At 54.4% G+C, this 21,616-nt stretch overlaps 3 protein-coding genes across 3 annotated transcripts; 2 read left to right on the top strand and 1 right to left on the bottom strand.

Moving 5' to 3' along the window:
• The first annotated feature begins 1,091 nt into the window (after positions 1–1,091).
• HDAC8 (histone deacetylase 8) lies at positions 1,092–10,247 on the top strand. The gene is made up of 11 exons (XM_053273918.1): positions 1,092–1,245; positions 2,213–2,265; positions 3,232–3,362; positions 3,528–3,669; positions 4,364–4,476; positions 5,453–5,530; positions 6,870–6,978; positions 8,066–8,238; positions 8,782–8,876; positions 9,380–9,485; positions 9,714–10,247. Exons 1-11 carry the CDS (start codon positions 1,159–1,161, stop codon positions 9,734–9,736), a joined length of 1,110 nt encoding a protein of 369 aa, XP_053129893.1. The 5' UTR covers positions 1,092–1,158; the 3' UTR covers positions 9,737–10,247.
• A 566-nt stretch (positions 10,248–10,813) lies between these two features.
• LOC128335710 (40S ribosomal protein S4) lies at positions 10,814–17,609 on the top strand. Its single transcript, XM_053274388.1, has 7 exons — positions 10,814–10,890; positions 12,991–13,068; positions 14,357–14,537; positions 15,443–15,540; positions 16,422–16,593; positions 17,069–17,226; positions 17,437–17,609. Exons 1-7 carry the CDS (start codon positions 10,888–10,890, stop codon positions 17,536–17,538), a joined length of 792 nt encoding a protein of 263 aa, XP_053130363.1. The 5' UTR covers positions 10,814–10,887; the 3' UTR covers positions 17,539–17,609.
• Positions 17,610–18,193: 584 nt separating this feature from the next.
• LOC128335618 (uncharacterized) lies at positions 18,194–21,284 on the bottom strand. The gene is made up of 3 exons (XM_053274196.1): positions 20,016–21,284; positions 19,247–19,402; positions 18,194–18,862 (listed from the first exon to the last, which is right to left on the bottom strand). The coding sequence occupies exons 1-3, from the start codon at positions 21,127–21,129 to the stop codon at positions 18,696–18,698; spliced, it is 1,437 nt and encodes a 478-aa protein (XP_053130171.1). The 5' UTR covers positions 21,130–21,284; the 3' UTR covers positions 18,194–18,695.
• Between the last annotated feature and the right edge of the window lie 332 nt (positions 21,285–21,616).

The raw sequence follows: 21,616 nt of genomic DNA, 5'->3' as shown, positions 1-21,616 counted from the left end.
TAGTTCAATTTAAATTTAAAAGTTGTTAGAAGTTCAGAACAAGAAACCATCAGCCAAAGGAGCATAAAGACCAGACACAATTTTCCATTTGTGGATACTTGAAACCGTGGTTGGTAAAACGAGGGATGACTGTAATCTCTTTCCAACAGCACTCCTTTTAAGAGGCTCAACGGGTAATTAGGTGCCCCCCCCCCCGGCTGTTTTTCTCTGGGTGAGTCTCCCACCAGGCAGAAGCCAGAGGCTTCTCCCCCTCCCTCCCTTTCTCAAGAAGGGTGCTGAAAGGCAAAGAGAAGGGTGTGGAAGGCAAGAGACTTAAGTTTTGGGCGGTATAAAAATATGTTAAATAAAATAAATAAACCAAATTGATTTTCTGTGAGTCACCACGAGCTGCATGAATGAATACAGTAGGTGAAATGTGGTCCTTCTGCAGAGACTGACACTGACAGAAATGTGAGATGCCCTGGGGCAGAACTTCCACTGTTTCCACCAAGCCTGGGTTTCTGCATCACCTTGCACACATTAACACTGAATTCCATCAACTGTGCCAGTCTGCAGTCACTTAGTCTAGAGACAGATCCTTCTGGATCCTTCCCCATACCCAAGACTTTGCAATAATGCCAGGTCTTTGGCAATCATGGCAGAGGATGATGGGAGTTCCAACTGCACCTGGAGAGAAGCCCTGTGCACAAAGGAAACATCTGCAGCTGACAGGGCTGGATGATGACATACTGAGATCTGGTCTTGTGGTAGCAAGCATGACTTGCATTTATTATTATTATTATTATTAAATTTATATCCCGCTCTTCCTCCAAGGAGCCCAGAGCGGTGTACTACTGGCCCAGAGTCACCCAGCTAGTATTATGGCTGAATGGGGATTTGAACTCGGGTCTCCCCGGTCCTAGTCCATCACTCTAACCACTACACCACGCTGGCTCTCTGTGTGAGCGCTGTAAGACAGACCTCTCCACGAAGCTAAAGCAGCCAGCAGCGATCGAGCGGGGGAAACCACGTCCTCCGCCATCCATTCCAAGCGCTCCCGTCCCTCCCAAGAAAAACTACACCTCCCAGTATGCCGCGCGGCGGAAGTCCGTCTCCGCAGGTGCTCGGGCTGCGGTGCGCATCCCGGAAGTCATAGGCCGGCTGGGTCCCGGGACGCAAATGGCTGAGCCTCCGCCTCCGCCGGTATACGTGTACAGCGCCGAGTACCTGGCGCGATGCGACGCCCTCTGCAAAGTGCCCCAGCGGGTGCGTGGCCGGGAGAGCGGGGAGGGGTGCCTGGGGCCTGCCCTGCTTGTTAGCATCATGTTACTAGTCCTCGGTGTTGCTGTGTCCCTACCAGGGATGGGTGGGTTGTTTTGGGGGTGGGGGATTGTCTGTCTGCTTCCTAGGTTCCCTTTGAGCAAAGTAAAATAGAACTTTGAGGACTCTCACTTAGATTTTAAAAGATAAATATTCGCGTCCGTGGGCTCTGTGTAATTCAGTATTGTCTGCTTTGACAGGTAGCAGCTCCCCAGAGCCTGAACAGAAAGAGACTCTTTCCCATCAGCTTTGATTGGAGCCGCTGGGGATCAAACCCGCAGCGTGTGCTCTGCCCTCTCCCCAGACCATGAACTCAGAGGGCTTGCTCAGCCTTTCAGGATGACAAAACTGCAGTTGTCACCTGTGAGTTCTGACTGTCCTCCACCCAGCAATGCAACTGGGTCTCTCCCCAGGTCCCTTGAAGGAGAGCTGCTGTTTCACAAAGGCTAAAATGGGCTTGTGGGCTGCAAGGGCAAAGAAGAAAGTGTTGTGGGGTGCAGCTTGCAGAAAGTCTTTTCAAGAAGCTATTTTAAGTTCCTAATATAGGAAGAATGCTCTTTGAAATACGAAAGTGTCTCTCTCTCACACACACACACACACACACTCCCTCTCCCTCCCCCTCCCCCTGTGTTTGTCTTTGACAATGACTTATCATGGATCTGCTGCCTGGATGAGACTAATCGGTTTGTTACCTGAAGGGCATCTTCTGTTTCTGGACTACAGATGTAAAACCAGGTCTGGGTTTGGATGGTAGTCTGTACACCCTTGCCTTGCATGCTCTGGTGTGAACTCTTTGGAGGTGGTCTTTAATGCTGCATATACTTACTACAAGCAGAGTGTGTCCTGGACTAGCAAGTGCTGGAAGGGCAATTGAACTCTGCTCAGTGGCTCCTTCTCTGTCTCCTCCCTGCAGGCCAGCATGGTTCATTCCTTGATCAAAGCCTACTCACTGCTCGATCACATGAGGTAGGAAGAACGCCACCCCATCCCCCAGTCGGTTTTCTCTGTTCAACAGATGTGGGTGCTTCTCTTAATTATTCTGGGAGGAGGTTGTCAAATCGTCTTGGAGTTTTCTGCTTCTTATTGGGGAAGTCCTGAATGCAGCATCCCCTACTAACTGAGCAAAGAGGCACCTTTTTAAAGTGGTACCTTTTTAAAGTGGTGATTCTCTTTATAAAGCAGCGGGGAGAGCAACTGGCCCTATCCATCCCCAGTACTGTATCCTTCTAGTGGCTGTTGCTGGTGTCTGTCTTCTGTTTCTTTTTTAGATTGTGAGCCCTTTGGGGACAGGGAACCATCTTTTTAATTTATTTATTTATATCTATGTAAACCACTTTGGAGTCACCTAATGGCACAGTGGGGAAATGGCTTGACTACCAAGCCAGAGGTTGCAGGTTCGAATCCTCACTGGTGTGTTTCCTATATCGGGCAGCTGCGAGATAGGAAGGTGCTGAAAGGCATCATCTCATTCTGCATGGGAGATGGCAATGGTGATCCCCTCCTGTATTCTACCAAAGACAACCACAGGGCTCTGTGGTCACTAGGAGTCGACACCGACTCGGACCTTTAAAACACTTTGGAACTTTTTGTTGAAAAGCGGTATAGAAATACTTGTCATATTTGTCGTATTTTGCAGCAGCTCTCAGGTGCAACTCAAGTCATGTGTAGTCACTTTGTGGCCAAAGGGAAACAGCTTTATTATGTCCTTTTATATTGTTAGCTGAACTCTCTCTCTATCGCTGTAAAGCCAGAGTAAAGCCTTCTCTGCTGAAAACAGAGAGCAGCGTCACTCTAAGAGAAAGTGGCATCCTCAGGGCAGAGTCACCTGTGGTGTAGCTGCCTTGTTCTCTCAGCCTGCCCCCTGACAACCGCCCTCTCTTCCTTTTTTGTGTGATGCTCTCTAGTCACTTGCCTGGCTCTTGTCCTTCCCAGGATAGTCAAGCCCAAGATGGCATCCATGGAGGAGATGGCAAGCTTCCATACTGATGCCTACCTGCAGCATCTACAGAAAATCAGTGAGGAGGGTGATGAGGACCATCCCGAATCTGTGGAATATGGACTAGGTGAGGAGCTCACCATGTGGTGCTTTTTGTGGAAGCGTCCCACCTCAGAGGCCAGGGCAGCACCCCCAGAGGGAAGCCTGTGGCTTCTGGATGCTCAGGGGGCTGCTGAGGGAAGAGGGTCTCTTGGTGGTCCTCTTCAGGCCCCTTTGCCTGCCATCTCTCCAGGCTACGACTGCCCGGCCTCTGAAGGGATCTTTGACTATGCAGCTGCCGTGGGAGGAGCCACCATCACCGCCGCCCAGTGCCTGGCGGATGGCAAGTGCAATGTAGCGATCAACTGGCCAGGAGGGTGGCATCATGCCAAGAAGTAAGGAAGCCAACTGCTAGCCTGCTCTCTCTGTTCTGTCTGGTAGGCCCTCCGTGTCCCTCAGTTCTGCAGGGAGGGGAGCCCTGAGCTCCCTGGGAGGGGAGAGTGGGGAGCCAGGCAGGGTTGCTTTCTTGGGCGTCTTAGAGCAGAAAAAGGGAGAGGCAGAGCTGCAGCACGAGAAGGCAGCCAAAGTGGGGGACGTGCCCAAGAGGTGCAGCAGATGCAGGCCTAGCTTGCTTACCTTCAGGGCTGAGGGCCTGTTGGTTAAGGCATTGAAGCTGGGGATGTTTGTCTTGCCTATTGGTTTGCCCTTTTAGAAGTTGTTCGGTATTTATTTATTACATTGATGTTCTCTCTTTCCTACAAGGGCTGAGGGCGGTATGCATGATTCCCCCCGCTTCTGTTTTATCCTCACAACAGCCCTGTGAGGTTGGCTAGGCTAACAGATGGTGGCCGGCCTACAGTCACGCAGCAAGTTTCAAGGCAGAGTGGGTTCTGAACCCAGGTCTCCCAGTCCTAGTCCAACACTCTAACGCCTCATCCCTCTACCCTATAAGATAAGAATTTCCTCTCCTGTGAAATCCTGCTTTTCCTCTGCATGATGGTTTCTGCAGAGGTTGTATCCATTCATAGAGGCATTAATTTGGTGGCTTCTTCAACCTCCTGCTTCACCATCCTGCTTGTTGGCTTGCAGAGATGAAGCTTCTGGCTTCTGCTACCTGAACGACGCTGTCCTGGGCATCTTGCAGCTTCGACGGAAGTTTGACCGCGTCCTCTATGTGGACCTAGATTTGCATCACGGGGATGGTAAGGATCCTGCCAGTGTCCGGGAAGCCCATCTTGTCTTGTACCTGTTGCATTGGTGGGCTGAACTGGCGCTGGGCTTTCCCTGTTAGCCCCACTCTGCCTCCCCTGCCCTCATGCCTTGAGGCTGCCTCATCTGTGTTCTTGTGGCCCCTGGCCCAAGGGAGAACTCTGCCACAAACTCTAGACCAGAGCCCCATCCTTCCAGTACACTGAAGGGCCTGCTGCTCTTGTATTGTACACATCTTGGCTTGGGTAATGGGTGGGGTTGTCCCCACCAAGTGCACGAACGGCTCAGCCAGTGTGTATACTGCCTGGTGCAGTCAAGTCACGTGGCAACCTGGCGAGAGGCTCTACTGTCCCCCTCACTGTCGTTTCCTTTGGGTCCAGGTGGGCCTCTACGCTGCAGCCTTGAGGGAACCTTGTCTGAACCTTGCAAGAAACCCATTGCTGCGTGGTGGCAGTGAGGTGTCATGTAAACGCAGCTTAATATTTCCTGCTCTTCTGATTTTCATGGTGTGTTCCATTTTGGTCCCTGTCTCCTCCCTTTGCCCCACCCCACAACGACACATTTGGTTGGTGCGTGACCTCTCCAGGGAACTCTCCTTCCCAGCGCCCACTGCCCCTTCCCCAAATTCAAATGTCTGTTGAAGGTTTCTGAGTGACAGTCCTCTAAAATGGAATGCCCGGTTCGGGGAGGTGCATCCAAAGGGGGCCCCTAATCCTTTGCTCTCCATGCATCCCGCTTCCTGCTCCTCCAAGTGTGATCTCTCCAGATGCTTGCCCCTTCTCGTTCAGTCCATGTCTGAATCTGAGTCTGAGCTAATGCTCTCTGCTAAAGGTATTGCCAGGGTGACAGCTTTCTGCCCTTCATTCCATTCTGCTCTGGGGTGCTTCGTGCCTGGGCTAGACCTCGTTCTGATAGGCCAGTGGCCCAGAGGTGACAGTGTCTCTTCTCTTTCTCCTTCCCCTGATCCAGGCGTTGAAGATGCCTTCAGTTTCACCTCCAAAGTCATGACGGTGTCTCTGCACAAGTTTTCACCAGGATTCTTCCCAGGCAAGTGTCCAGTTTCTTGTGCTGAGTGCTGCTGTCCTTAAATCTGTCTATGGGACCTTCTTCCACCATTAAAGGAGATTTTCCTCCTCACCTTCTCTCGGTTAGCACCTCGGCTTCATACCAGGGCAGAAATTTTGCACGTTTTCCTGCTTTGCTCGGTTTCTTTGAGTCTCGCGATTGTGATGCCCTGGAACGTACAGTTTAACTCTTGGTTGGAAATGGGGATAATACAAGTTCTAGACAGAAGGACCTTGTACATTGCAGCACTGTTTCTTGGATTTCGCATTCTCTCCCAAATCCATATCGCACACCCCTGCTGACTGAGCAAGGAGGCATCTTTTTCAAATGGTGATTCTCTTTATTGAGCAGGGGAGAGCAACTGGCCCTACCCATCCCCAGCACAGCATCCCTCCAGTGGCTGTTACTGGTGTCTACCTTTTTGCGGGGGGAACTTTTGTTGAAAAGCGGTATATATAAATATATTTGTCATTGTCATCGTATGTGGTACTCCTCTTCAGAGCTGGTCCCTGGGTTAATGTGGTCCCTTGTGCTGTGAATGTTTTCTGCTGGCTCTTCCCAAATCACTTCAAATGTCTTAACAGCCTGGTCCTAAGACTCGTGGCTTCAGAAATATGAACATATGAGGCTGCCAGATGAGTGGTCCCTCTTGCCTAGGACTGCTTGCTCTGACTGGCAGCAGCTTTTCAGGCAGAGGGGATTCCTTGCATACTGGGAGCCTTTGTGAATTGGAGAGGCAGGTGGCCCCTCCCATGCAAAAGCTGGCCCCTCCCATGCAGGTGTGCTCAGGAGTTGATGCACCCGGAGCTCAGTGTTCCCTCTCACAGGGATTCCCAGACATTGTTGACTACAACTCCCATAATCCCCAAGCAAAAGACCTTGCAGCTGGGGATTCTGGGAGTTGCATTCAACAACATCTGAGAATCCCTGTTAGAGGGAGCACTGCCGGAGCTGGGGCAGGGCTACACTGCAAAGCATGGCCTGAGAGGCTGTAGTGGAGGCACGCAGGATTTCTCCTTGCAAGGGTTCTCGCACCATCCTCCCCGCTCCGCTTGGCTGCCCCACTCTTTCAGTGTCCGCTAGGGACTGTAGGAGCTCTGTCTGCGGACATTGTTCAGTTTGGCAGTCTAGATTTGAAGGGTGGTGTGGAGGAGCTCCTACCATTCTGCCCCACCCTGGCTCCACTCTCTTGGCTATGTAGGTCTGTGGAGGAGGCTAAGCCCTGAGACGAGGAAATGCTCAGCTGCAATGGAAGTGATCTGCATCCCAGGAGCCGTGAATCTCCAAGGGGTAATCCTGTCCTCTTCTTTGTCTTGCTCAGGAACGGGAGACGTGACTGATGTGGGCCTGGGAAAGGGGCGCTATTACAGTGTCAACGTGCCCATCCAGGACGGCATTCAAGATGAGAAGTACTACCAGATCTGTGAGACGTAAGGATCCACACTGCCCCCTGTGAAGCCTCTCTGGGTCACCCACTTTGCCTTTTCCTGCCCCTTCCTTTGTCAAGCTCTCTTCCCTGCCCCCTTTACCTTGGGGTCCCAGTGTCCTCTGCACCGCCTGCAGTGCCCGCTTATGTGCTGGTGGCACCTGAGGTGATGCCACGCTCTTGCCGGCCACGCCTCGACGCCAGCTGGGCCAGCTCCATCCCACCTCCTGCCGCTTCTTGGTGCCCAGATTTTAGAAGATCTGGAAGCTGGCAAGCATCCGGGCATGCTGGAAAGGCAGTGGGTGACAGGAGGGATGGCATGCAGTCAGGACTCCCCCGTGTTCAGTAGCCAAGTAACCAAGTTGCTTCAGGCGCCCATCCGTGGGCACAGCAGCTGCTCTGCCACTTCTTCAGGCAAGCACGTAAAACATCAGATGCGGGAATGTCTCCAGGTTCTGTGGAGCCGAACAGAAGCGCCTGACCCTTCGCCACCTTACTGGAGGTTTTCAAGGCTGAATAGCCTTTTGCCTGTCTTCACTCGAGGCATCCGAGAAGCTGGGTGCTCCCTCTCGCCTCGGAGGCACTCCTCCCGAGCAGCGTTCCCTCTGAGAGGGATTCCCAGATGTCAACTACAACTCCCATAATTCCCAGCCAAAGGCCCTCACAGCTGGGGATGCTGGGAGTTGTAGTCATCGACATCTAGGATTCCCTCTTAGAGGGAATGCTGCTCCCAAGACTTTGTTCATCCCAGCAACTCTCGGCCATGAAAGGACCATGTCTGCTGTGGCTGGCTTGTCTCTGAGTGAATGTGAATGCAAGGCTGGCAAAGAACTCCTGTCCAGTGGCTTTTGACAAGCCCTCAGTTCACGAAGGGTGGGCCCAGGCTGGCACAAGCAATGGGGAGCTCCCTCTGTGCAGAAGCCAAGCTGTAGGCCGGGCTGGGAATTCTGGATGCCTTCAGAAACGGCTGGGGCCTCATTCGGTGTGTACAGAATAGCCGGGGCGGGGGGACCTTCTGGACCAGCCTCCGTTTCCTCCCAAGCATGCCATTGTGGTCACAGGGCCTGCTTTCCTCTTTCTACCCCTTGCAGGGTGCTGAAGGAGGTCTATGTGGCATTCCACCCCGAAGCCGTTGTCCTCCAGCTGGGAGCGGACACCATGGCTGGGGACCCCATGTGCTCGTTCAACATGACCCCCGAGGGGGTGGGCAAGTGCCTGAAATATGTGCTGCAGTGGCAGCTGCCAACCCTCATCCTGGGAGGAGGTGAGCGGCTCCTGGAGGGAGCGGTTGGGATGCAGCTGGCCAGGTTCCCAAGGCATTGGTCACAATCTGGCAAGAAGCTCCTCTTCGGAAGCCCCTTTGCATGGTTTGTGTGGATGGAGCTTGTGCAAGAGAACTTCCCACCGGATCACACCCATTCCCTGAGCAACAGGAAATGTAGGGCAGCCTCTACTACAGGGGTTCTTGGCCTCAGGAACATAGGAAGCTGCCATATACTGAGTCAGACCCTCGGTCCATCTCACTCAGTATTGTCTGCACAGATTGGCAGTGGCTTCTCCGAGGTTGCAGGCAGGAGGCTCTCCCAGCCCTATCTGGAGATGCTGCCAGGGAGGGAACTGGGAACCTTCTACACATGCAGATGGTCTCACCTGAGCGGCCCGATCCCCTAAGGTGGATATCTTACAGTGCTCACACATGTAGTCTCCCCTTCAAATGCAAATCAGGGTGAACCCTGCTTAGCAAAGGAGACAATTCATGCTTGCTACCACAAGACTACCTTTTGTTTCTGTTCACTTTTGGAGACAGGCGGCTACCATCTTGCCAACACAGCCCGCTGCTGGACGTATTTGACGGGGATCATTCTAGGAAGAACATTATCCTCTGAGATTCCAGATCATGAGGTGAGATTCCTCTGGCAAACCCTTCCTTTCTCTTAGCACAAGAACTGAGTCCCTCCACTGAACCCAGATGTGTGCTGGCTATTCAGTGCTGCTTAGGTGAGAGGTCCTCTGATATCGGGAACGTGTGCTCTACACAGCATGAGGCTGTCTTGTCCCCACAACCTGGGACGAAATGCATCATCCCCAAAGGATTTCAAAAGCCAATCTGCCTTGGAGTTCAAATCATTAGAGGAGCACAAAGAGCACGTTGGGGTGTGTGCGCGCGCATGTGGCACAGCTCTTGCAAGGGTTTTATTCTCCTTGGAGAAATTGGGCTGCACGCAAGCGGCAGGGAGAAGCCAGCCTTCCCCAGAGAGAAGCAGTGTGTTTTTCACAGGGAGAGAAGCGGCCGTTTGCTTGGGAAACCAGCTCCTTGTGGGCGGTGTGGGCAGGGCACTCTGGATGCCCGGATTTATCGTCTCTGTCCATTTCCCTCCCATAGCCTTTCTCCTCCTTTTCTGCAGTTCTTTACAGAATATGGTCCTGACTATGTGCTGGAAATCACACCAAGCTGCAGACCAGACCGCAATGAGCCCCAGATCATCCAAGAGATTCTCAGCCGCATAAAAGGTGAGGACTTTGGCCGTCGACAGCCCTGGCCTTCATTTCCTGACTTAGTCAAACTGAGTTCCCCAGCTGGTTTTTGCCATAGACTCACCCCAGGAGTGCCACTGAAAAGCGTCACAATTGTGCTCATTGTTCAGAAGCTGCTCTGCTAGCCCCCTCTGTTTTTAAAGACTGCCCTGGCCCCCTCCCCTAAGCAGAAGGGGAGTTTTGTGAATGCTGCTATGTTTACAGGGAACCTGAAGAATGTGGTGTAGTGGGAAAGACAGCTCCTCATTCAGCCTCGCCAACCATCCCCTGGACCAGACCGCACAAGGACAAAGCCATCGGCTGCCGCCTTCAAGGGAGTCTGAAGGAAAAACTTTGGAGGACTCGAGAAGCTGCAGGCCCTGCGGTCAGTGGAGGCTGAGCCCTTTGACCACTGCCGCATTGAGGCTGCAATTCCATGCCCACTCTTTTCTTTTTTTTTTAAGTAGCTGGTTCTATATGTATATTTTTAAAGTTGGTGGGGGTGGTGGAGAGGAGGCATTTTCTTCCTCCAGCGTCAGGGCTGGGTGTTCTGACCTTTCCTCTGCCTTGCGGGGAGGAGCACGGGCTCAGCTCACTCACCTGATACCAAGTGTGGAGTGCCCTGTACAGCTGAAGGGGGGCTGGAGGATGTGTGGGCCTTCTACCTGCCTGTGGTACTGGCTGTAGCCACACCGGAGGGAGGGCAAGTTGCTTTTTTAACACTGTTTGCATTGCCAATAAAGTATTTGTTATATTTGTCGCCTGCCTGTTTGTGTGTGGTCTTTCAGAGGCTCTACTGCTGCCTTCCAGTGCCCAGTTGATTCTCTTGTATTTGGGCTGGTCTTCTCAGCCTGCTTTCTAGACCATGGCTGTTACAGCTCCAGCTGACTCCTTGGTTCCTCCATTTGCACATACATGGTCCTGATAACCTTTTTCTTGCTCAGTAAATGGACAGTGGGGAGGGGCCACTTCCTCAGTAGCCCAGGTAAGAGGCCGTGCCCTCATTGTGGTCCTCTGCTGGGAGCTATTGCCCTGGCTTCGACCCTGTGGCGGAGGAGATTGTTATGGTGTTGGTGGCTGAAGTGCATTTCAAACAAGCTCCCTCAGCTGTGGCGGTGCAGGCAATGATTGGCCCCTATCTGGCACTCACTGAGTGCCACTCAGGTGGACTGCTTCTGAGCACTGAAGCTCTATGCTGCAGTTCTCTTGGGCAAGGGCGCTCCTGTTCTCCGTTCTAGCAGAGGAGAGCCTCCCTTTATCCTCTGTGTTGCGGGAACGCCACCGACCGGCAGGTGGCGCTGCTCGGTGGCTTAGCCTTGGCCCTGCTAGGCTGCCGTCGCCAGGCTGGGATATCCGGCGCGGAGCGGAAGCGGCGGCCCTTTCTCGGCGCGGCGCAGCCATGGTGAGTACGCGGCCGTGGGCTCTCGCCTCCTGCCATCGCCCGCCATCTGCTGTGCCGCTTCGGGCCAGGCGCTCCGCTCTGCGGCAGGAGGAACAAGGGGGCTCTGCTCCGCCGGGGGGTGCCCATATGGGCAGAGGTCAGGCCGGGCGGGGGTGATGAGAGTCACGGGCCGGGGGAAGACGAGCTGACGGCGAATCAGGAGCTCTCCCCGGGCCGGCGAAGGAGGGCGGCGGGCGGGCGGGCGGGGAGAAAAAGCTGGGCTCCTTAGGGAAGCGCAAGGTCGCCACGCCGGTGCTGCCAGTTCCCCGACCCAGTATTAAGGCACTACAGTCTCCAGGGTCGTTTTTAAGAGTCCTTCGGAGATGGCTAATATGCGTGGTGCGGAGGGAGAACGTCCCCCTCTCTCCCGACGCTTAGAGGTTCCGGCCGTCAGAATGATCCATCTGTGGGATTCTGTGCCCTGGGATGTGGCGCAGGCCACCAGCTTGGATGGCTGCAAGCGGTACTTAGAAAAATTAGTGGACAGGCCTTTGGGTGGTTACTGGGCCTGATGGCTCGGTCTGCTTCCAGGCTCAAGAGGCAGGAGACCTCCAAATGCCAGTTGCAGGGGGGGACCATGGTGGGGGAGGGGGCATGCCTTCATTTCCTGGTTGTGTGGATTCCCAAGGCATCTGGTGGGCCACTGAGAAGCAGAGTGCTGCACTCTTGAGAGGCCTTTCGTCTGGTCCAGAAAGGCTGTTCTTCTGGATGCCAATTTCTGGAGGCTCCCGGCCGGTCTATGCAACTTGGCTTAACTCACAGGGTGGTTGGGAGGGTAAACCCCATGTGTGTACCCCTGACCATATTGGAGGAGTGGTGGCAGAGTTGCCCTCTCTGAACCCGCCCCTGGAACCTTGGTCTCCAGTGCTTTCCCCCAATATTCTTCACCATATTGAGCCATTCAAACCTCCAGGCTCACTTGCAAGAGTCCCCTGGAGATGGATGCTGACTCTTGGAGGTTGGCCACCTTGCACAGATCCCCCATACAAATCCATGCATGGGGCAGGCACATTGGGAAGGCTGTCTATTGCTCTGGTTGTCCCACTTCTTAAAGGATGTTGTGGAGCTGCAGAAAAGGGAAGCCAGTGCGGTTAGAGGTTTGGAGCGCTTTCCCTGCGAGGGGAGGCGAACGTGTTTGGGCCTTTGTAGCTTAGGACTATGGAGTAGGGGGACATATGAAACTTGCTGATGTGGAAAAGATGGGCAGAAAGAAGTGTACCTTCCTCGCACAATACAAGAAGTCAGTGAAAGTGGCTTGCTGAAAATTTAGGATGGACAAGAGAATTCTTCACAAAATCCTAAATAGACCTGCCAGCAAGATGTGATGCTCACAGCCTTAAAGGTGAAGTGTGCCATCAAGTCGATTTTGACTCCTGGCACCCACAGAGCCCTGTGGTTTCCTTTGGTAGAGTACAGGAGGGGTTTACCATTGCCTCCCACGCAGTCTGAGATGATGCCTTTCAGCATCTTCCTCTATCGCTGCTGCCAGATATAGTACCAACGGGGATTCAAACTGGCAAACTTCTGCTTGTTAGTCAAGCATTTCCCCGCTGCGCCACTTAAGGTGTGCATGTCTACAGGCTTAGGTGGCTTTAAAAGGGGATGAGGCAATTTCGAATATTGGCACCTTTTAGCCTTGGTAGCTAAAAAGGAACCTTGGTGTAGACTGCCTCTGAACATGAAGGCTCCCTATAGCTGATTAGGAGCTATTGATAGACTTTTCCGTGAATGTGTCTCATCCCTTTTAAAGCCACCTCAGCTAGTGGCCGTCACCACCTTTTTTGGTGGCTACCAGTTGCCTGGTGAAGCAACAGCAGAGGGTGGACTTCAAGCCCGGCTTGTGTGCTTTTTGGAGGCATGTGACTGACCATTGTGGGAAGCAGGAGGCCTGACTGGAAGGATCTTCAAGCTGATTCCAAAGGGATCTCAGGGTCTCCCTCTCCCAGATTGGGTGAGCTCTAGCTAGTATTGGGGATTGTGCAAGAGATTTGCCCACTTTCACTTCTCTCTTAAAGCAGGACTGTACCTTATCCCTTTATCCTCCTCCTCCTCTTTTCTTAGGCTCGTGGACCCAAGAAGCACCTGAAACGCGTAGCCGCTCCAAAGCATTGGATGCTGGATAAGCTGACGGGAGTCTTTGTGAGTGTCTTGTATGTTCTCTTTGAAAGTAGAGTGTTTCTGTTGCATTGCCTCACTGCGAACTAGCCAGTCCAAAGCACATAGATGGAGACGGCATATAATGGTCCTAGTTCTGATGCTAGAAAGAGAAGCCATTGGGAGCCAGTGTAAACACAAAGGGGGAACTCTGCTGCTGTTTCAGGCAGAAGTTCTTCAGAGTGGGTTTCAGAGCATTAGCAATGAATGTTCTTCCTCAGAATTGCAGGACTCTGTTGTAATCTTGTTTTGAAGGACTGATCCTTTAGTTTGAACCTGGTTTCTCATCTTCATTTAAGATTTGGATGCTCTGGTATTGTAGGCAAATGCATTGTGTGAATCCATTCAATGACTGCCTGAAAGAGACAGGCCCTGCAGAGCCATCTCCAAAGATTGTCTCTGCCATTCATTTCCATCTCTCAAAAGCATCGGCATCTGGGGTAGTGGTGCCTGCCCAGTACTCTGAGCCAGAGATCTTCCTTGTTCATCTTCTGTGTTCTCTGACTGTGTAGCAAACAGAAGCCCATTTTGGCCAATTTCTGAGTGTTTTTCTTCCTAAGAGGTGCCCTCTCATTCTGCTGCGTGAGCCTTGCTGCTTTCTGTGGAGTCAGGGCCCTGCTTCCTCTCTGTCTCTCTGCTGCAGGATATGTTCAGAATCTCTTGGTCTTTCCAAACATGTGCTGGTGGGTGGGGTATGGAAGGAAAGGGTTGGTCTCTCACACGGTGTTTTGAACTGCTGTTGTTGGATCACAATTCCCCAAAGGCTGCTGTTGGCTGGAGAGGTGATGGAGCTTGTGGTCCATCTGGGGAGCTGGGATTGGGAAGCCTGCTCTAGAGGAAGAGGCCTATTTACAGATGCCCAAAGCCTGGTTCCTAGCCAGGGCCCCCCAGCACCCTCATGGTCCCAGTGCTGCTAGCAGAGGCTGGTGCCAGCCTGGCATGGGAGGGAGGGAGCTGGGAGCTGCTTTCCTGCGCTGTCTTTTTGGCCACCAGTGTGAGCTGACTTGGAGAACGGGCTGCGTTTGAGGTCTTGGGAGGGCCTTAGAACTTGAAGGAATCCTGTAGCTTTGGACAACCAAGGAATGTGCTGATGTGAAAAGTCCTCAGTGAGGCATCATCGGGCCCTTGGCACCACCACAGGGGATGCTGTGGCCTGTTCCTTGAAGGAGCAGCCGCCACCTTGTGAAGCGCGTGTGGGCCAGCCTTGCTTCTGGGAGGGAGCTTGGCTGGAAGAGCAGGGCTCACTTGTGACTGCTGGCCTCTCTCTTGGCAGGCACCCCGTCCATCGACAGGGCCCCACAAACTGCGGGAGTGCCTCCCCCTCATCATCTTCCTCAGGAACAGGCTCAAGTATGCCCTGACTGGCGATGAAGTCAAGAAGATCTGCATGCAGAGGTTTATTAAGATTGATGGCAAAGTCCGCACAGACATCACCTACCCTGCCGGCTTCATGGGTGAGTGGAGATGAATTTTGGTCCGCCTGGCAGCGAGAACAGTAGCTGGCTTTGGGACTGGAGCGGGGACCAGTGTCCCCTCTAAGGCATGTGCATTTGGATTCATTGCCGTTCGGGTCCAACCAGTATGACCCAAGGCATCATGTCGGTGGCTGCACTGTGCCAGTCATGTGATTGTTGAAAAGGATTCACTGTATCTGATCAGATAAGAGTTCCCAAGAGTCCCTGAAGCCCTTTTCCCTTTTGTGAGGTGTGGAGTGGGAGGGTGACGATTTGCCCCTTGCATCGAGTGGCAGCGATGGTTGTAGAAGTCACACAGTTCTGTGCTAGGATCAGTGTTCCCTCTAAGGCAAGGCTGCTCAACTTTGGACCTCCTGCAGATGTTGACCTACAACTCCCACAATCCCTAGCTATTGGCCACTGTGGCTGGGGACTGTGGGAGTTGTAGTCCAAAAACAGCTGGGGGACCTAATTTGAGCAGGCCTGCGTGCGCACATGCATGCGCTCACATGTTTTTTAATGGCCACTCAGTTAATTTTAGATCCCACTCAGGCTGAATCAGGAAGGCCCTACTCTGAATGCTTGTGTGCACACACTGCCTTGATACTGCTGCCCTGAACAAAACTCATGCCGCACACAGGTGGAAATTTTCTAGAAAGCACACTGGTTAGGATTCTCCAGAGCCCTCCTTGACTTCTCACTGGCAGCCTCTGCCTTTCGACAGCTTGTCCGAGCCGGCAGCTGGGCAACGGTCTCTTTGTCCTAAAGGTGTGCTGTGTTTGATGTGGCCTGCTGGAAGTGTGCGATTTCAGAGTCCTGATTGTTGCTTGTCTTCGGGCTCTGAAAGGAGTAGGAACTGCAGGGGGCCCTTTCCTGACTGATTCTGAGTTGTGCCTTCTTGCCAGATGTCATCAGCATTGAGAAGACAGGCGAGCACTTCCGCCTCGTGTACGACACCAAGGGGCGCTTTGCTGTCCATCGAATCACCCCAGAAGAGGCAAAGGTAAGCCCCGGCCCTGCCAGCACAGGTGACCCATCAGGTCAAGGGTAGAACATGGCACTCTCAGAAGCACATTTGGAAACCTGGCGGTGTTGACTTGGGCCATTTTGCCCACCCCCTGAGTTCTTTTGAGTTGCAAGCATTGGTGGAAGGAGGGATGTTGTCCTTGTTGAATTGCTGCTTTTGGATTGGCCAGGAGCAGAGGCTGTGAAAGCTGCCTTCTGGGGCCTCTGTGCGTCAGGGGCTTCGCTGTTCAGGGGGAGAAGGAAATTCCACTTGCAGATTTTTGTGGCTCTTGACCAATGCTCAAGAGCAGGGGTCCCCAGCCTGCAGCCCTCCAGATGTTGCCGAACTACAATTCCAATCACCCCCAGCTACAACTTATTGTGGCTGGGATGATGGGAATTGTAATTCAGCGACATCTGGAGGGCCGCAGGTTGGGGACCCCTGCTCAAGAGGATTGTCATGGAATGCCGTTTGAGCAATGCAGTTGGCTGCAGCACACCCTCAGTTCTCTCTGAATGCTGATCCGTAGTCTGTGCTGCTTCTGCCCCTTGGCTAAAGGCATTAGGAGGGCTGGGTCTGTGTCTCCAGGGAAGATTTGAGGTTTTTGTCTGTGCTAAAGTGGCTGATATTCCTTTGGCTGGGCATTTTTTTTTGGAGCTGCTCGGGAATACTGTTACTTGCGGTGGGGAAACCTGCTCCAAAGCTGTGGGTGGGTCATTTGTGGTCCTATCTTGTAAAGGGGGACCCTGGACAGTGGGGCAGCCTCAGAAACCATACAGAGCAGCCAGCTGTCTTGTCTGGCAGTGGTGCTAGGAGCCCATCCTGGCCCTGCTGCCTCACATCCTGCCTGCAAATCTCCCTCTGGTTCGTCTTCCCAGTACAAGTTGTGCAAGGTGAGGAAGATCTTTGTGGGCACCAAAGGGATCCCCCACCTTGTGACCCATGATGCCCGGACCATCCGCTACCCAGATCCCCTCATCAAGGTGAATGACACCATCCAGATTGACCTGGAGACAGGGAAGATCACAGACTTCATCAAGTTTGACACAGGTTGGTTCAGCTGTCTGCTTGGGGGCGTTTCTCAAAGCAGCAGCACATTGGGCTTGTTGAGCTGTGAGTTGCATCTGGCTTGCTGCGCCTTGCCAGGAACCTTTCCTGGGGCAAGTGCCTGTCTTGTTAAGTGTCTGCAGTGGGGGCATGGCCAGGGCAAGTCCCACAGCATCTGTGAGAGCTGTGGGGTTGAGCAGAGAGCCCCGTAGCCTTCGCCCCTGCTGATGATGACCAGTGTTCCCTCTAACAGGGATTCCCAGATGTTGTTGGCTACAACTCCCAGAATCCCCAGCTGCAAGGGCGGAATTCTGGGAGTTGTAGTCAACATCTGGGAATCCTTGTTAGAGGGAACACTGATGGTGACTGGGGCAGGGAGGTGACTTGCTGTGACCTCTGCTGGAAAACACCCTGCCTGTGCTTGGCTTTGGCCTAGGAGAGCAGGATGGCTCTCTGACCTTTTTCTTTGCCACCACAGGCAACTTGTGCATGGTGACTGGAGGGGCCAACTTGGGCCGAATTGGTGTGATCACCAACCGGGAGAGACATCCTGGCTCGTTTGATGTGGTCCACGTGAAGGATGCCAATGGCAACAGCTTTGCCACCAGGCTGTCCAACATCTTCGTTATTGGCAAGGTAAGGAGGGTAGGAGGAAGCACGCGCAGCCTTCAGCTGTGTCCCATGGGGGCCGTTATGACAGACACGGCTGGGAATTGGTTGTCGGCATGGATTGGCCATACTCCGCCCACCCGTGGGGCAGGACCCTGTCCGAGTCTCCTCTGAGCCGCTCTGTGGGTGGGCCGGGACTTTTGCCGCAGGTTGTGATCTCTGCCCTTGTTGCTCTAGGGGAACAAGCCTTGGATCTCCCTGCCTCGTGGGAAAGGCATCCGCCTCACCATTGCCGAGGAGAGAGACAAGAGGCTGGCAGCCAAGCAGAGCAGTGGTTGAGCCCCTGGCCTGCGGACACAGAGTCCCACACAGAGTTTCCTTGTTTGACAAATAAAACCTTTTCCCACCTGGCTGAGCCTTTCTTCCCTTTGCCTGTGGCACAGGACTCGGGCGTCGTTGCTTTTGGGACGGGGCCCTCTAGAAGCCCCTGCATGGTCTCTCCCTTAGAAGAGGTGGGGAAACGCGTGGCTGACCCAAGCCAAGAGGTGTGCTGTGGAAGAAGAGGGCTCTGGCAGAAGGCTGCACGGCGCCTGTTCTGGCAAAGGCAGGGGTCCCATCCTAGAGCGCCCTGCAGGTTGAACTGCATCTTGCCAGTTACTTCTCTCAGCTCTGTGGGCAGAAGGACTGTCCAGCCAGGGTCTCTGCTCTTGGCTTGGGTGAGGGGGGCTCAGTGGCGGGCATCCCGAGAAGGGATATTGGTTGTGGCTGGCTTTCTGCACAGAGTGCTTTACGGCTGCAAGCCAGTTCTTGTGTAAGATGCTCTGGGCGCCATCAGCTCCCACGGCAGGGCAGGCTCCCTGCTTTTACCTCCTCCCTTCCTTTGTTGGCTATCTATGGCGGAATATTTTCTGGCCAGTATTCCGGGGGTGGGGGGCGTTATCCCTCTCCTGCTTCTCACCTAGACTTGTGAAACTGGCAGGGCCCGGCAAACCAGCCTCTTTGCTCTCTTTATTCACCAACAAAATTAGAAGAAGGCATGTGAGGACGTTTGGCCCAGAGGGAGAGGGGAGGGCAGTCCCCATGCTTTCCCAAAAGTAGGCCCAGGGGGTCCCATGGTTTTCTGGGGAGGGGGTGTGACTCCTCTAGGTGAGTTCAACTGGGCAATCACTGGATTTAAATAGGTGCATTTAAAGCTAGAGTTCTGAATAAATCTGCTTGGCATGATTTTGGACATGCCAAGATAACGAGGATTACTATTGTCTTATCACTCTACCAATTCTAGGCTCTTAATATCCCTGCTTTACAAGAGAGGGCAGAAGAGCAGGCTCTAGTCTCTGGGTCGGGGGCAGGAGGAGAGGTGGCCATGGGAGCCCCTTGCCCACATTGGGTGCTAGAGCCCTTCCCGTGTGGGGTCCTCAGCGACCAGTTCTGGGCCAGGTGTTTGCTTTTTCCAAATGGGTCCTTTCCAGCGCTGGTGCCATGGGGTCCGGCTTCCTCTAGGAACTGTCCAGGCCCAGCCTCCTGAGCAGGTAGCAAACCTCCAGCGGCTCCGTGTCGTCCACACTCAGGCTGGGCTCAAACAGGGGAGGCAAGTCCCTGGTGGTGTCGTCGCTTCCAGAAAAGCAAGAGCTGCCATCCTCGCTTCCAGAAAAGCCCCTGCCACCTGCAAACAAGCCCCCTCGTTACCAGCATTGCTCTCTTGGCAGACTGCTGCTGAAGGGCTGGGCCAACTGGTGGCTTTGAAGGGGGGCCGCCCTTTGGTGGCCACCGTAGCCAAAGTGGAATGTCCTGCCTAGTCCTCAGCGTACAGACAGCGCTGGAGGATGTCAGATGGCAGCAAGGGAGGGCTGAGCTAACCAGGACCAGAAGCCATCACCCAGGGCCTTCCCCCACTAGGGGCCCACCTGGTGCCAGCTGGGATGTGGGAGGAGGGGTCTGTAGAAAGAGCCGGGGGAGGGAGAGAAGAAATGGCAGCAACGGACCCAAGCAGCGCATGCCTTTTCCTTACCCCACCCCCCATCCATGGTCACACCTGGGCCCATCTCACCTCTGCACTTTGGGAAGCTCCCCAGAGGGGAGGAGTAGGACCTGCCCTTCTGCACCACCTGCACGGCACTCTCAGCGTCATTCTCCGTTTCTTCCAGGCCCCCCTCTTCTGAGTGCTCAAAGTCGTCCAGGTAATCGGACGCACCCCACTCGGACTCTGTGGCAGGAAGGGAGAGGCAACACTGGTGGGGGCGGCTTAATGGCCGCCCTCCTAGATCCCCTTGACACCCCCCCCCCACTAGCGCGTGGCTTCAAAAACCAGAATCCCATCCCAGCAGCCAGATTGCCAAGGAGGACATCCTTTGAAGCCTCCCAGTCGGCTACATGTGGCAAGTGGCCCAAAGTGGAGTGGGGCAGCCAAGGATCCTTTCGACTCCCCCACCCAGTTGTGTTCCTAGCTCCTCGGAGGACAGTGGGGGGCGGGGTTCCTGCCATAGAGGGCTCCCCTCCGGGAGTGCTGCCACTCCAGCCTTGTCCATCGTGGGATGAAGGTGTGGCTTGGCTAAGGAAGGGCGCTGCAGGGAGGCTGAGAGCCCAGTCTGGGATGCCAGTTTGGTTGGCACAGGACAAGGCTTAGACACTTGGTCCTTTGGGATTTGTAGGGAAATTGTGTAAAAAGTCTTCTAAAGCAGTGGTAGGCGACCTTGGGCATGCCAGCTATTGCTGAACTACAATCCCCATCATCCCCAGCCACAATATATCCCGCTGCCCTGTTCTCTTTGGCCCAGTGCAAAGATCCGGAGCCATCGCATGCCCATCTGGCTGCTTACCAGTCTCTGTCAGGCTCTCTGTGCTCTCTCTGTTGAGGGCATCTCCATCCGAGCTGCTGTCTGTCGCGGAGGTGCTCGTGTGTTCAAAGTCTGCCGAGTAATTGGAGACGCTGCTGGAGGCGCTCAGGCCTTCCTCTGGGTCCTGGGCTTCAGCCTGCTGCTGGTGGGCTGCCGGTGGGACGTATCCTGGCGTGAAGGCCGCGTAGCCCTGGTGGGCTGGCTTGGGAGGCTGTCTGGGTGGGCTGAGTCCTCCCGTGTCTCTCTTGTGGAACACCTCTGCCAGGGGCTTCTGGGGTTCTCGATGGAGGAGGAAGAGGCTGAGATGCTTCTGGACAAAGGGGAAGAAGAGGATGGTGGTGGCACTGGGCCGCTTCTGGGGGTCCTTCTGCAGGATGGCTCGGATCAAGCCGCGCAGACCTTCCGAGTAGCACCCGGGCACGGGAGCGTGGTCCTCCCGCACGATCTTATGAAACAGGCCAATCAGGCTGAAAGCTTCAAAGGGGGGCTGGAGAGCGCACAGCTCGAAGAGGAGGCAGCCCAGCGCCCAGATGTCCGCCTTGGAGCTGTAGGGCACGTCCTTGCAGAGTTCGGGGCTCAGGTAGTAGGGGGTGCCCACGAAGGTGCTGGCCATCTCCACCGTACTGTCCAGGACCTTGGAAATGCCAAAGTCGCCCAGCTTCAGGGTCCTCAAGTGCGTCAGGAACACGTTGGAGGCTTTGATGTCACGGTGCAGGATCTTCAGGCCGTGGATGTACTGGATGGCCAGGGCCAGCTGCACGAACCACCTCATGATGTTGCCCTCGGAGAAGTAGCCCCCGTGCTTGGTCAGGATGTGCTCGTGCAAGGAGCCCCCGTCGCAGTAGTCTTGCACGATGAAGACGTGCTTCTCAACCGCGTCCAGGAAGTGGTCGTGGCAGGCGACAACGTGTGGGTGCCGGAGCTGCTTCAGGATGGCCACCTCCTGCAGCACGGCCTCTTTGTTCCGGAGCCTCTTGCCCGGGACCATCTTGACCTTCTTTACCGCAAAGAGCTGCTTGGTCCTCAGGTCCCTCATCAGGAAGACCTCTGCGCTCGCGCCCTGGCCAAGAGTCAGGATTTTCTCGTACTTCTCCATCCCCGCTAGGAGAAACACCTCCCCAGGTTACCATGGTGAGGTGCCTCCCCTCCACCCCGCCTCCTCCCTCTCTGCCATCGGCCTGGAGCCGAAGGGGTGGAAGGAGGCTGGGGGGCCTGTCAGGGGGAGAGCCTGTCACCCCACCATCATCACTTGGGCTGGGGAACAGAGTGGCACCTGGAGGGACCTGCAGCTGAGCAACCGGGAGGCGGGGAGGTGCTACATCACAGAAAGGACTGTGACACCCAGGGGCTGGGGTGGGCACCAAGGCCAGCCTGCCATGACTGGTGGGGAAGGCCTGCTGCTTTGGCCCCAGTTCTGGGCTCCTCATTGGCCCCATACTCTCGCAAGCCCTCCAGATGAAATGAGACCCACAAATAAGATGACCCCACTTACCCTGGGGTGCAGGAAATGGCTCGCTTCAGCCACCTTGGTCTGCTCCCCAAAGGCCATTCTCAACCGCCCCAACACCTCCCAACCTGGCCTT

Source organism: Hemicordylus capensis, chromosome 11 (assembly GCF_027244095.1).
Source record: "Hemicordylus capensis ecotype Gifberg chromosome 11, rHemCap1.1.pri, whole genome shotgun sequence".
NCBI classification, from domain to species: domain Eukaryota; kingdom Metazoa; phylum Chordata; class Lepidosauria; order Squamata; family Cordylidae; genus Hemicordylus; species Hemicordylus capensis.
Note: the sequence above shows the minus strand (reverse complement) of the source record. Positions and strands in the feature narration are given on the sequence as shown.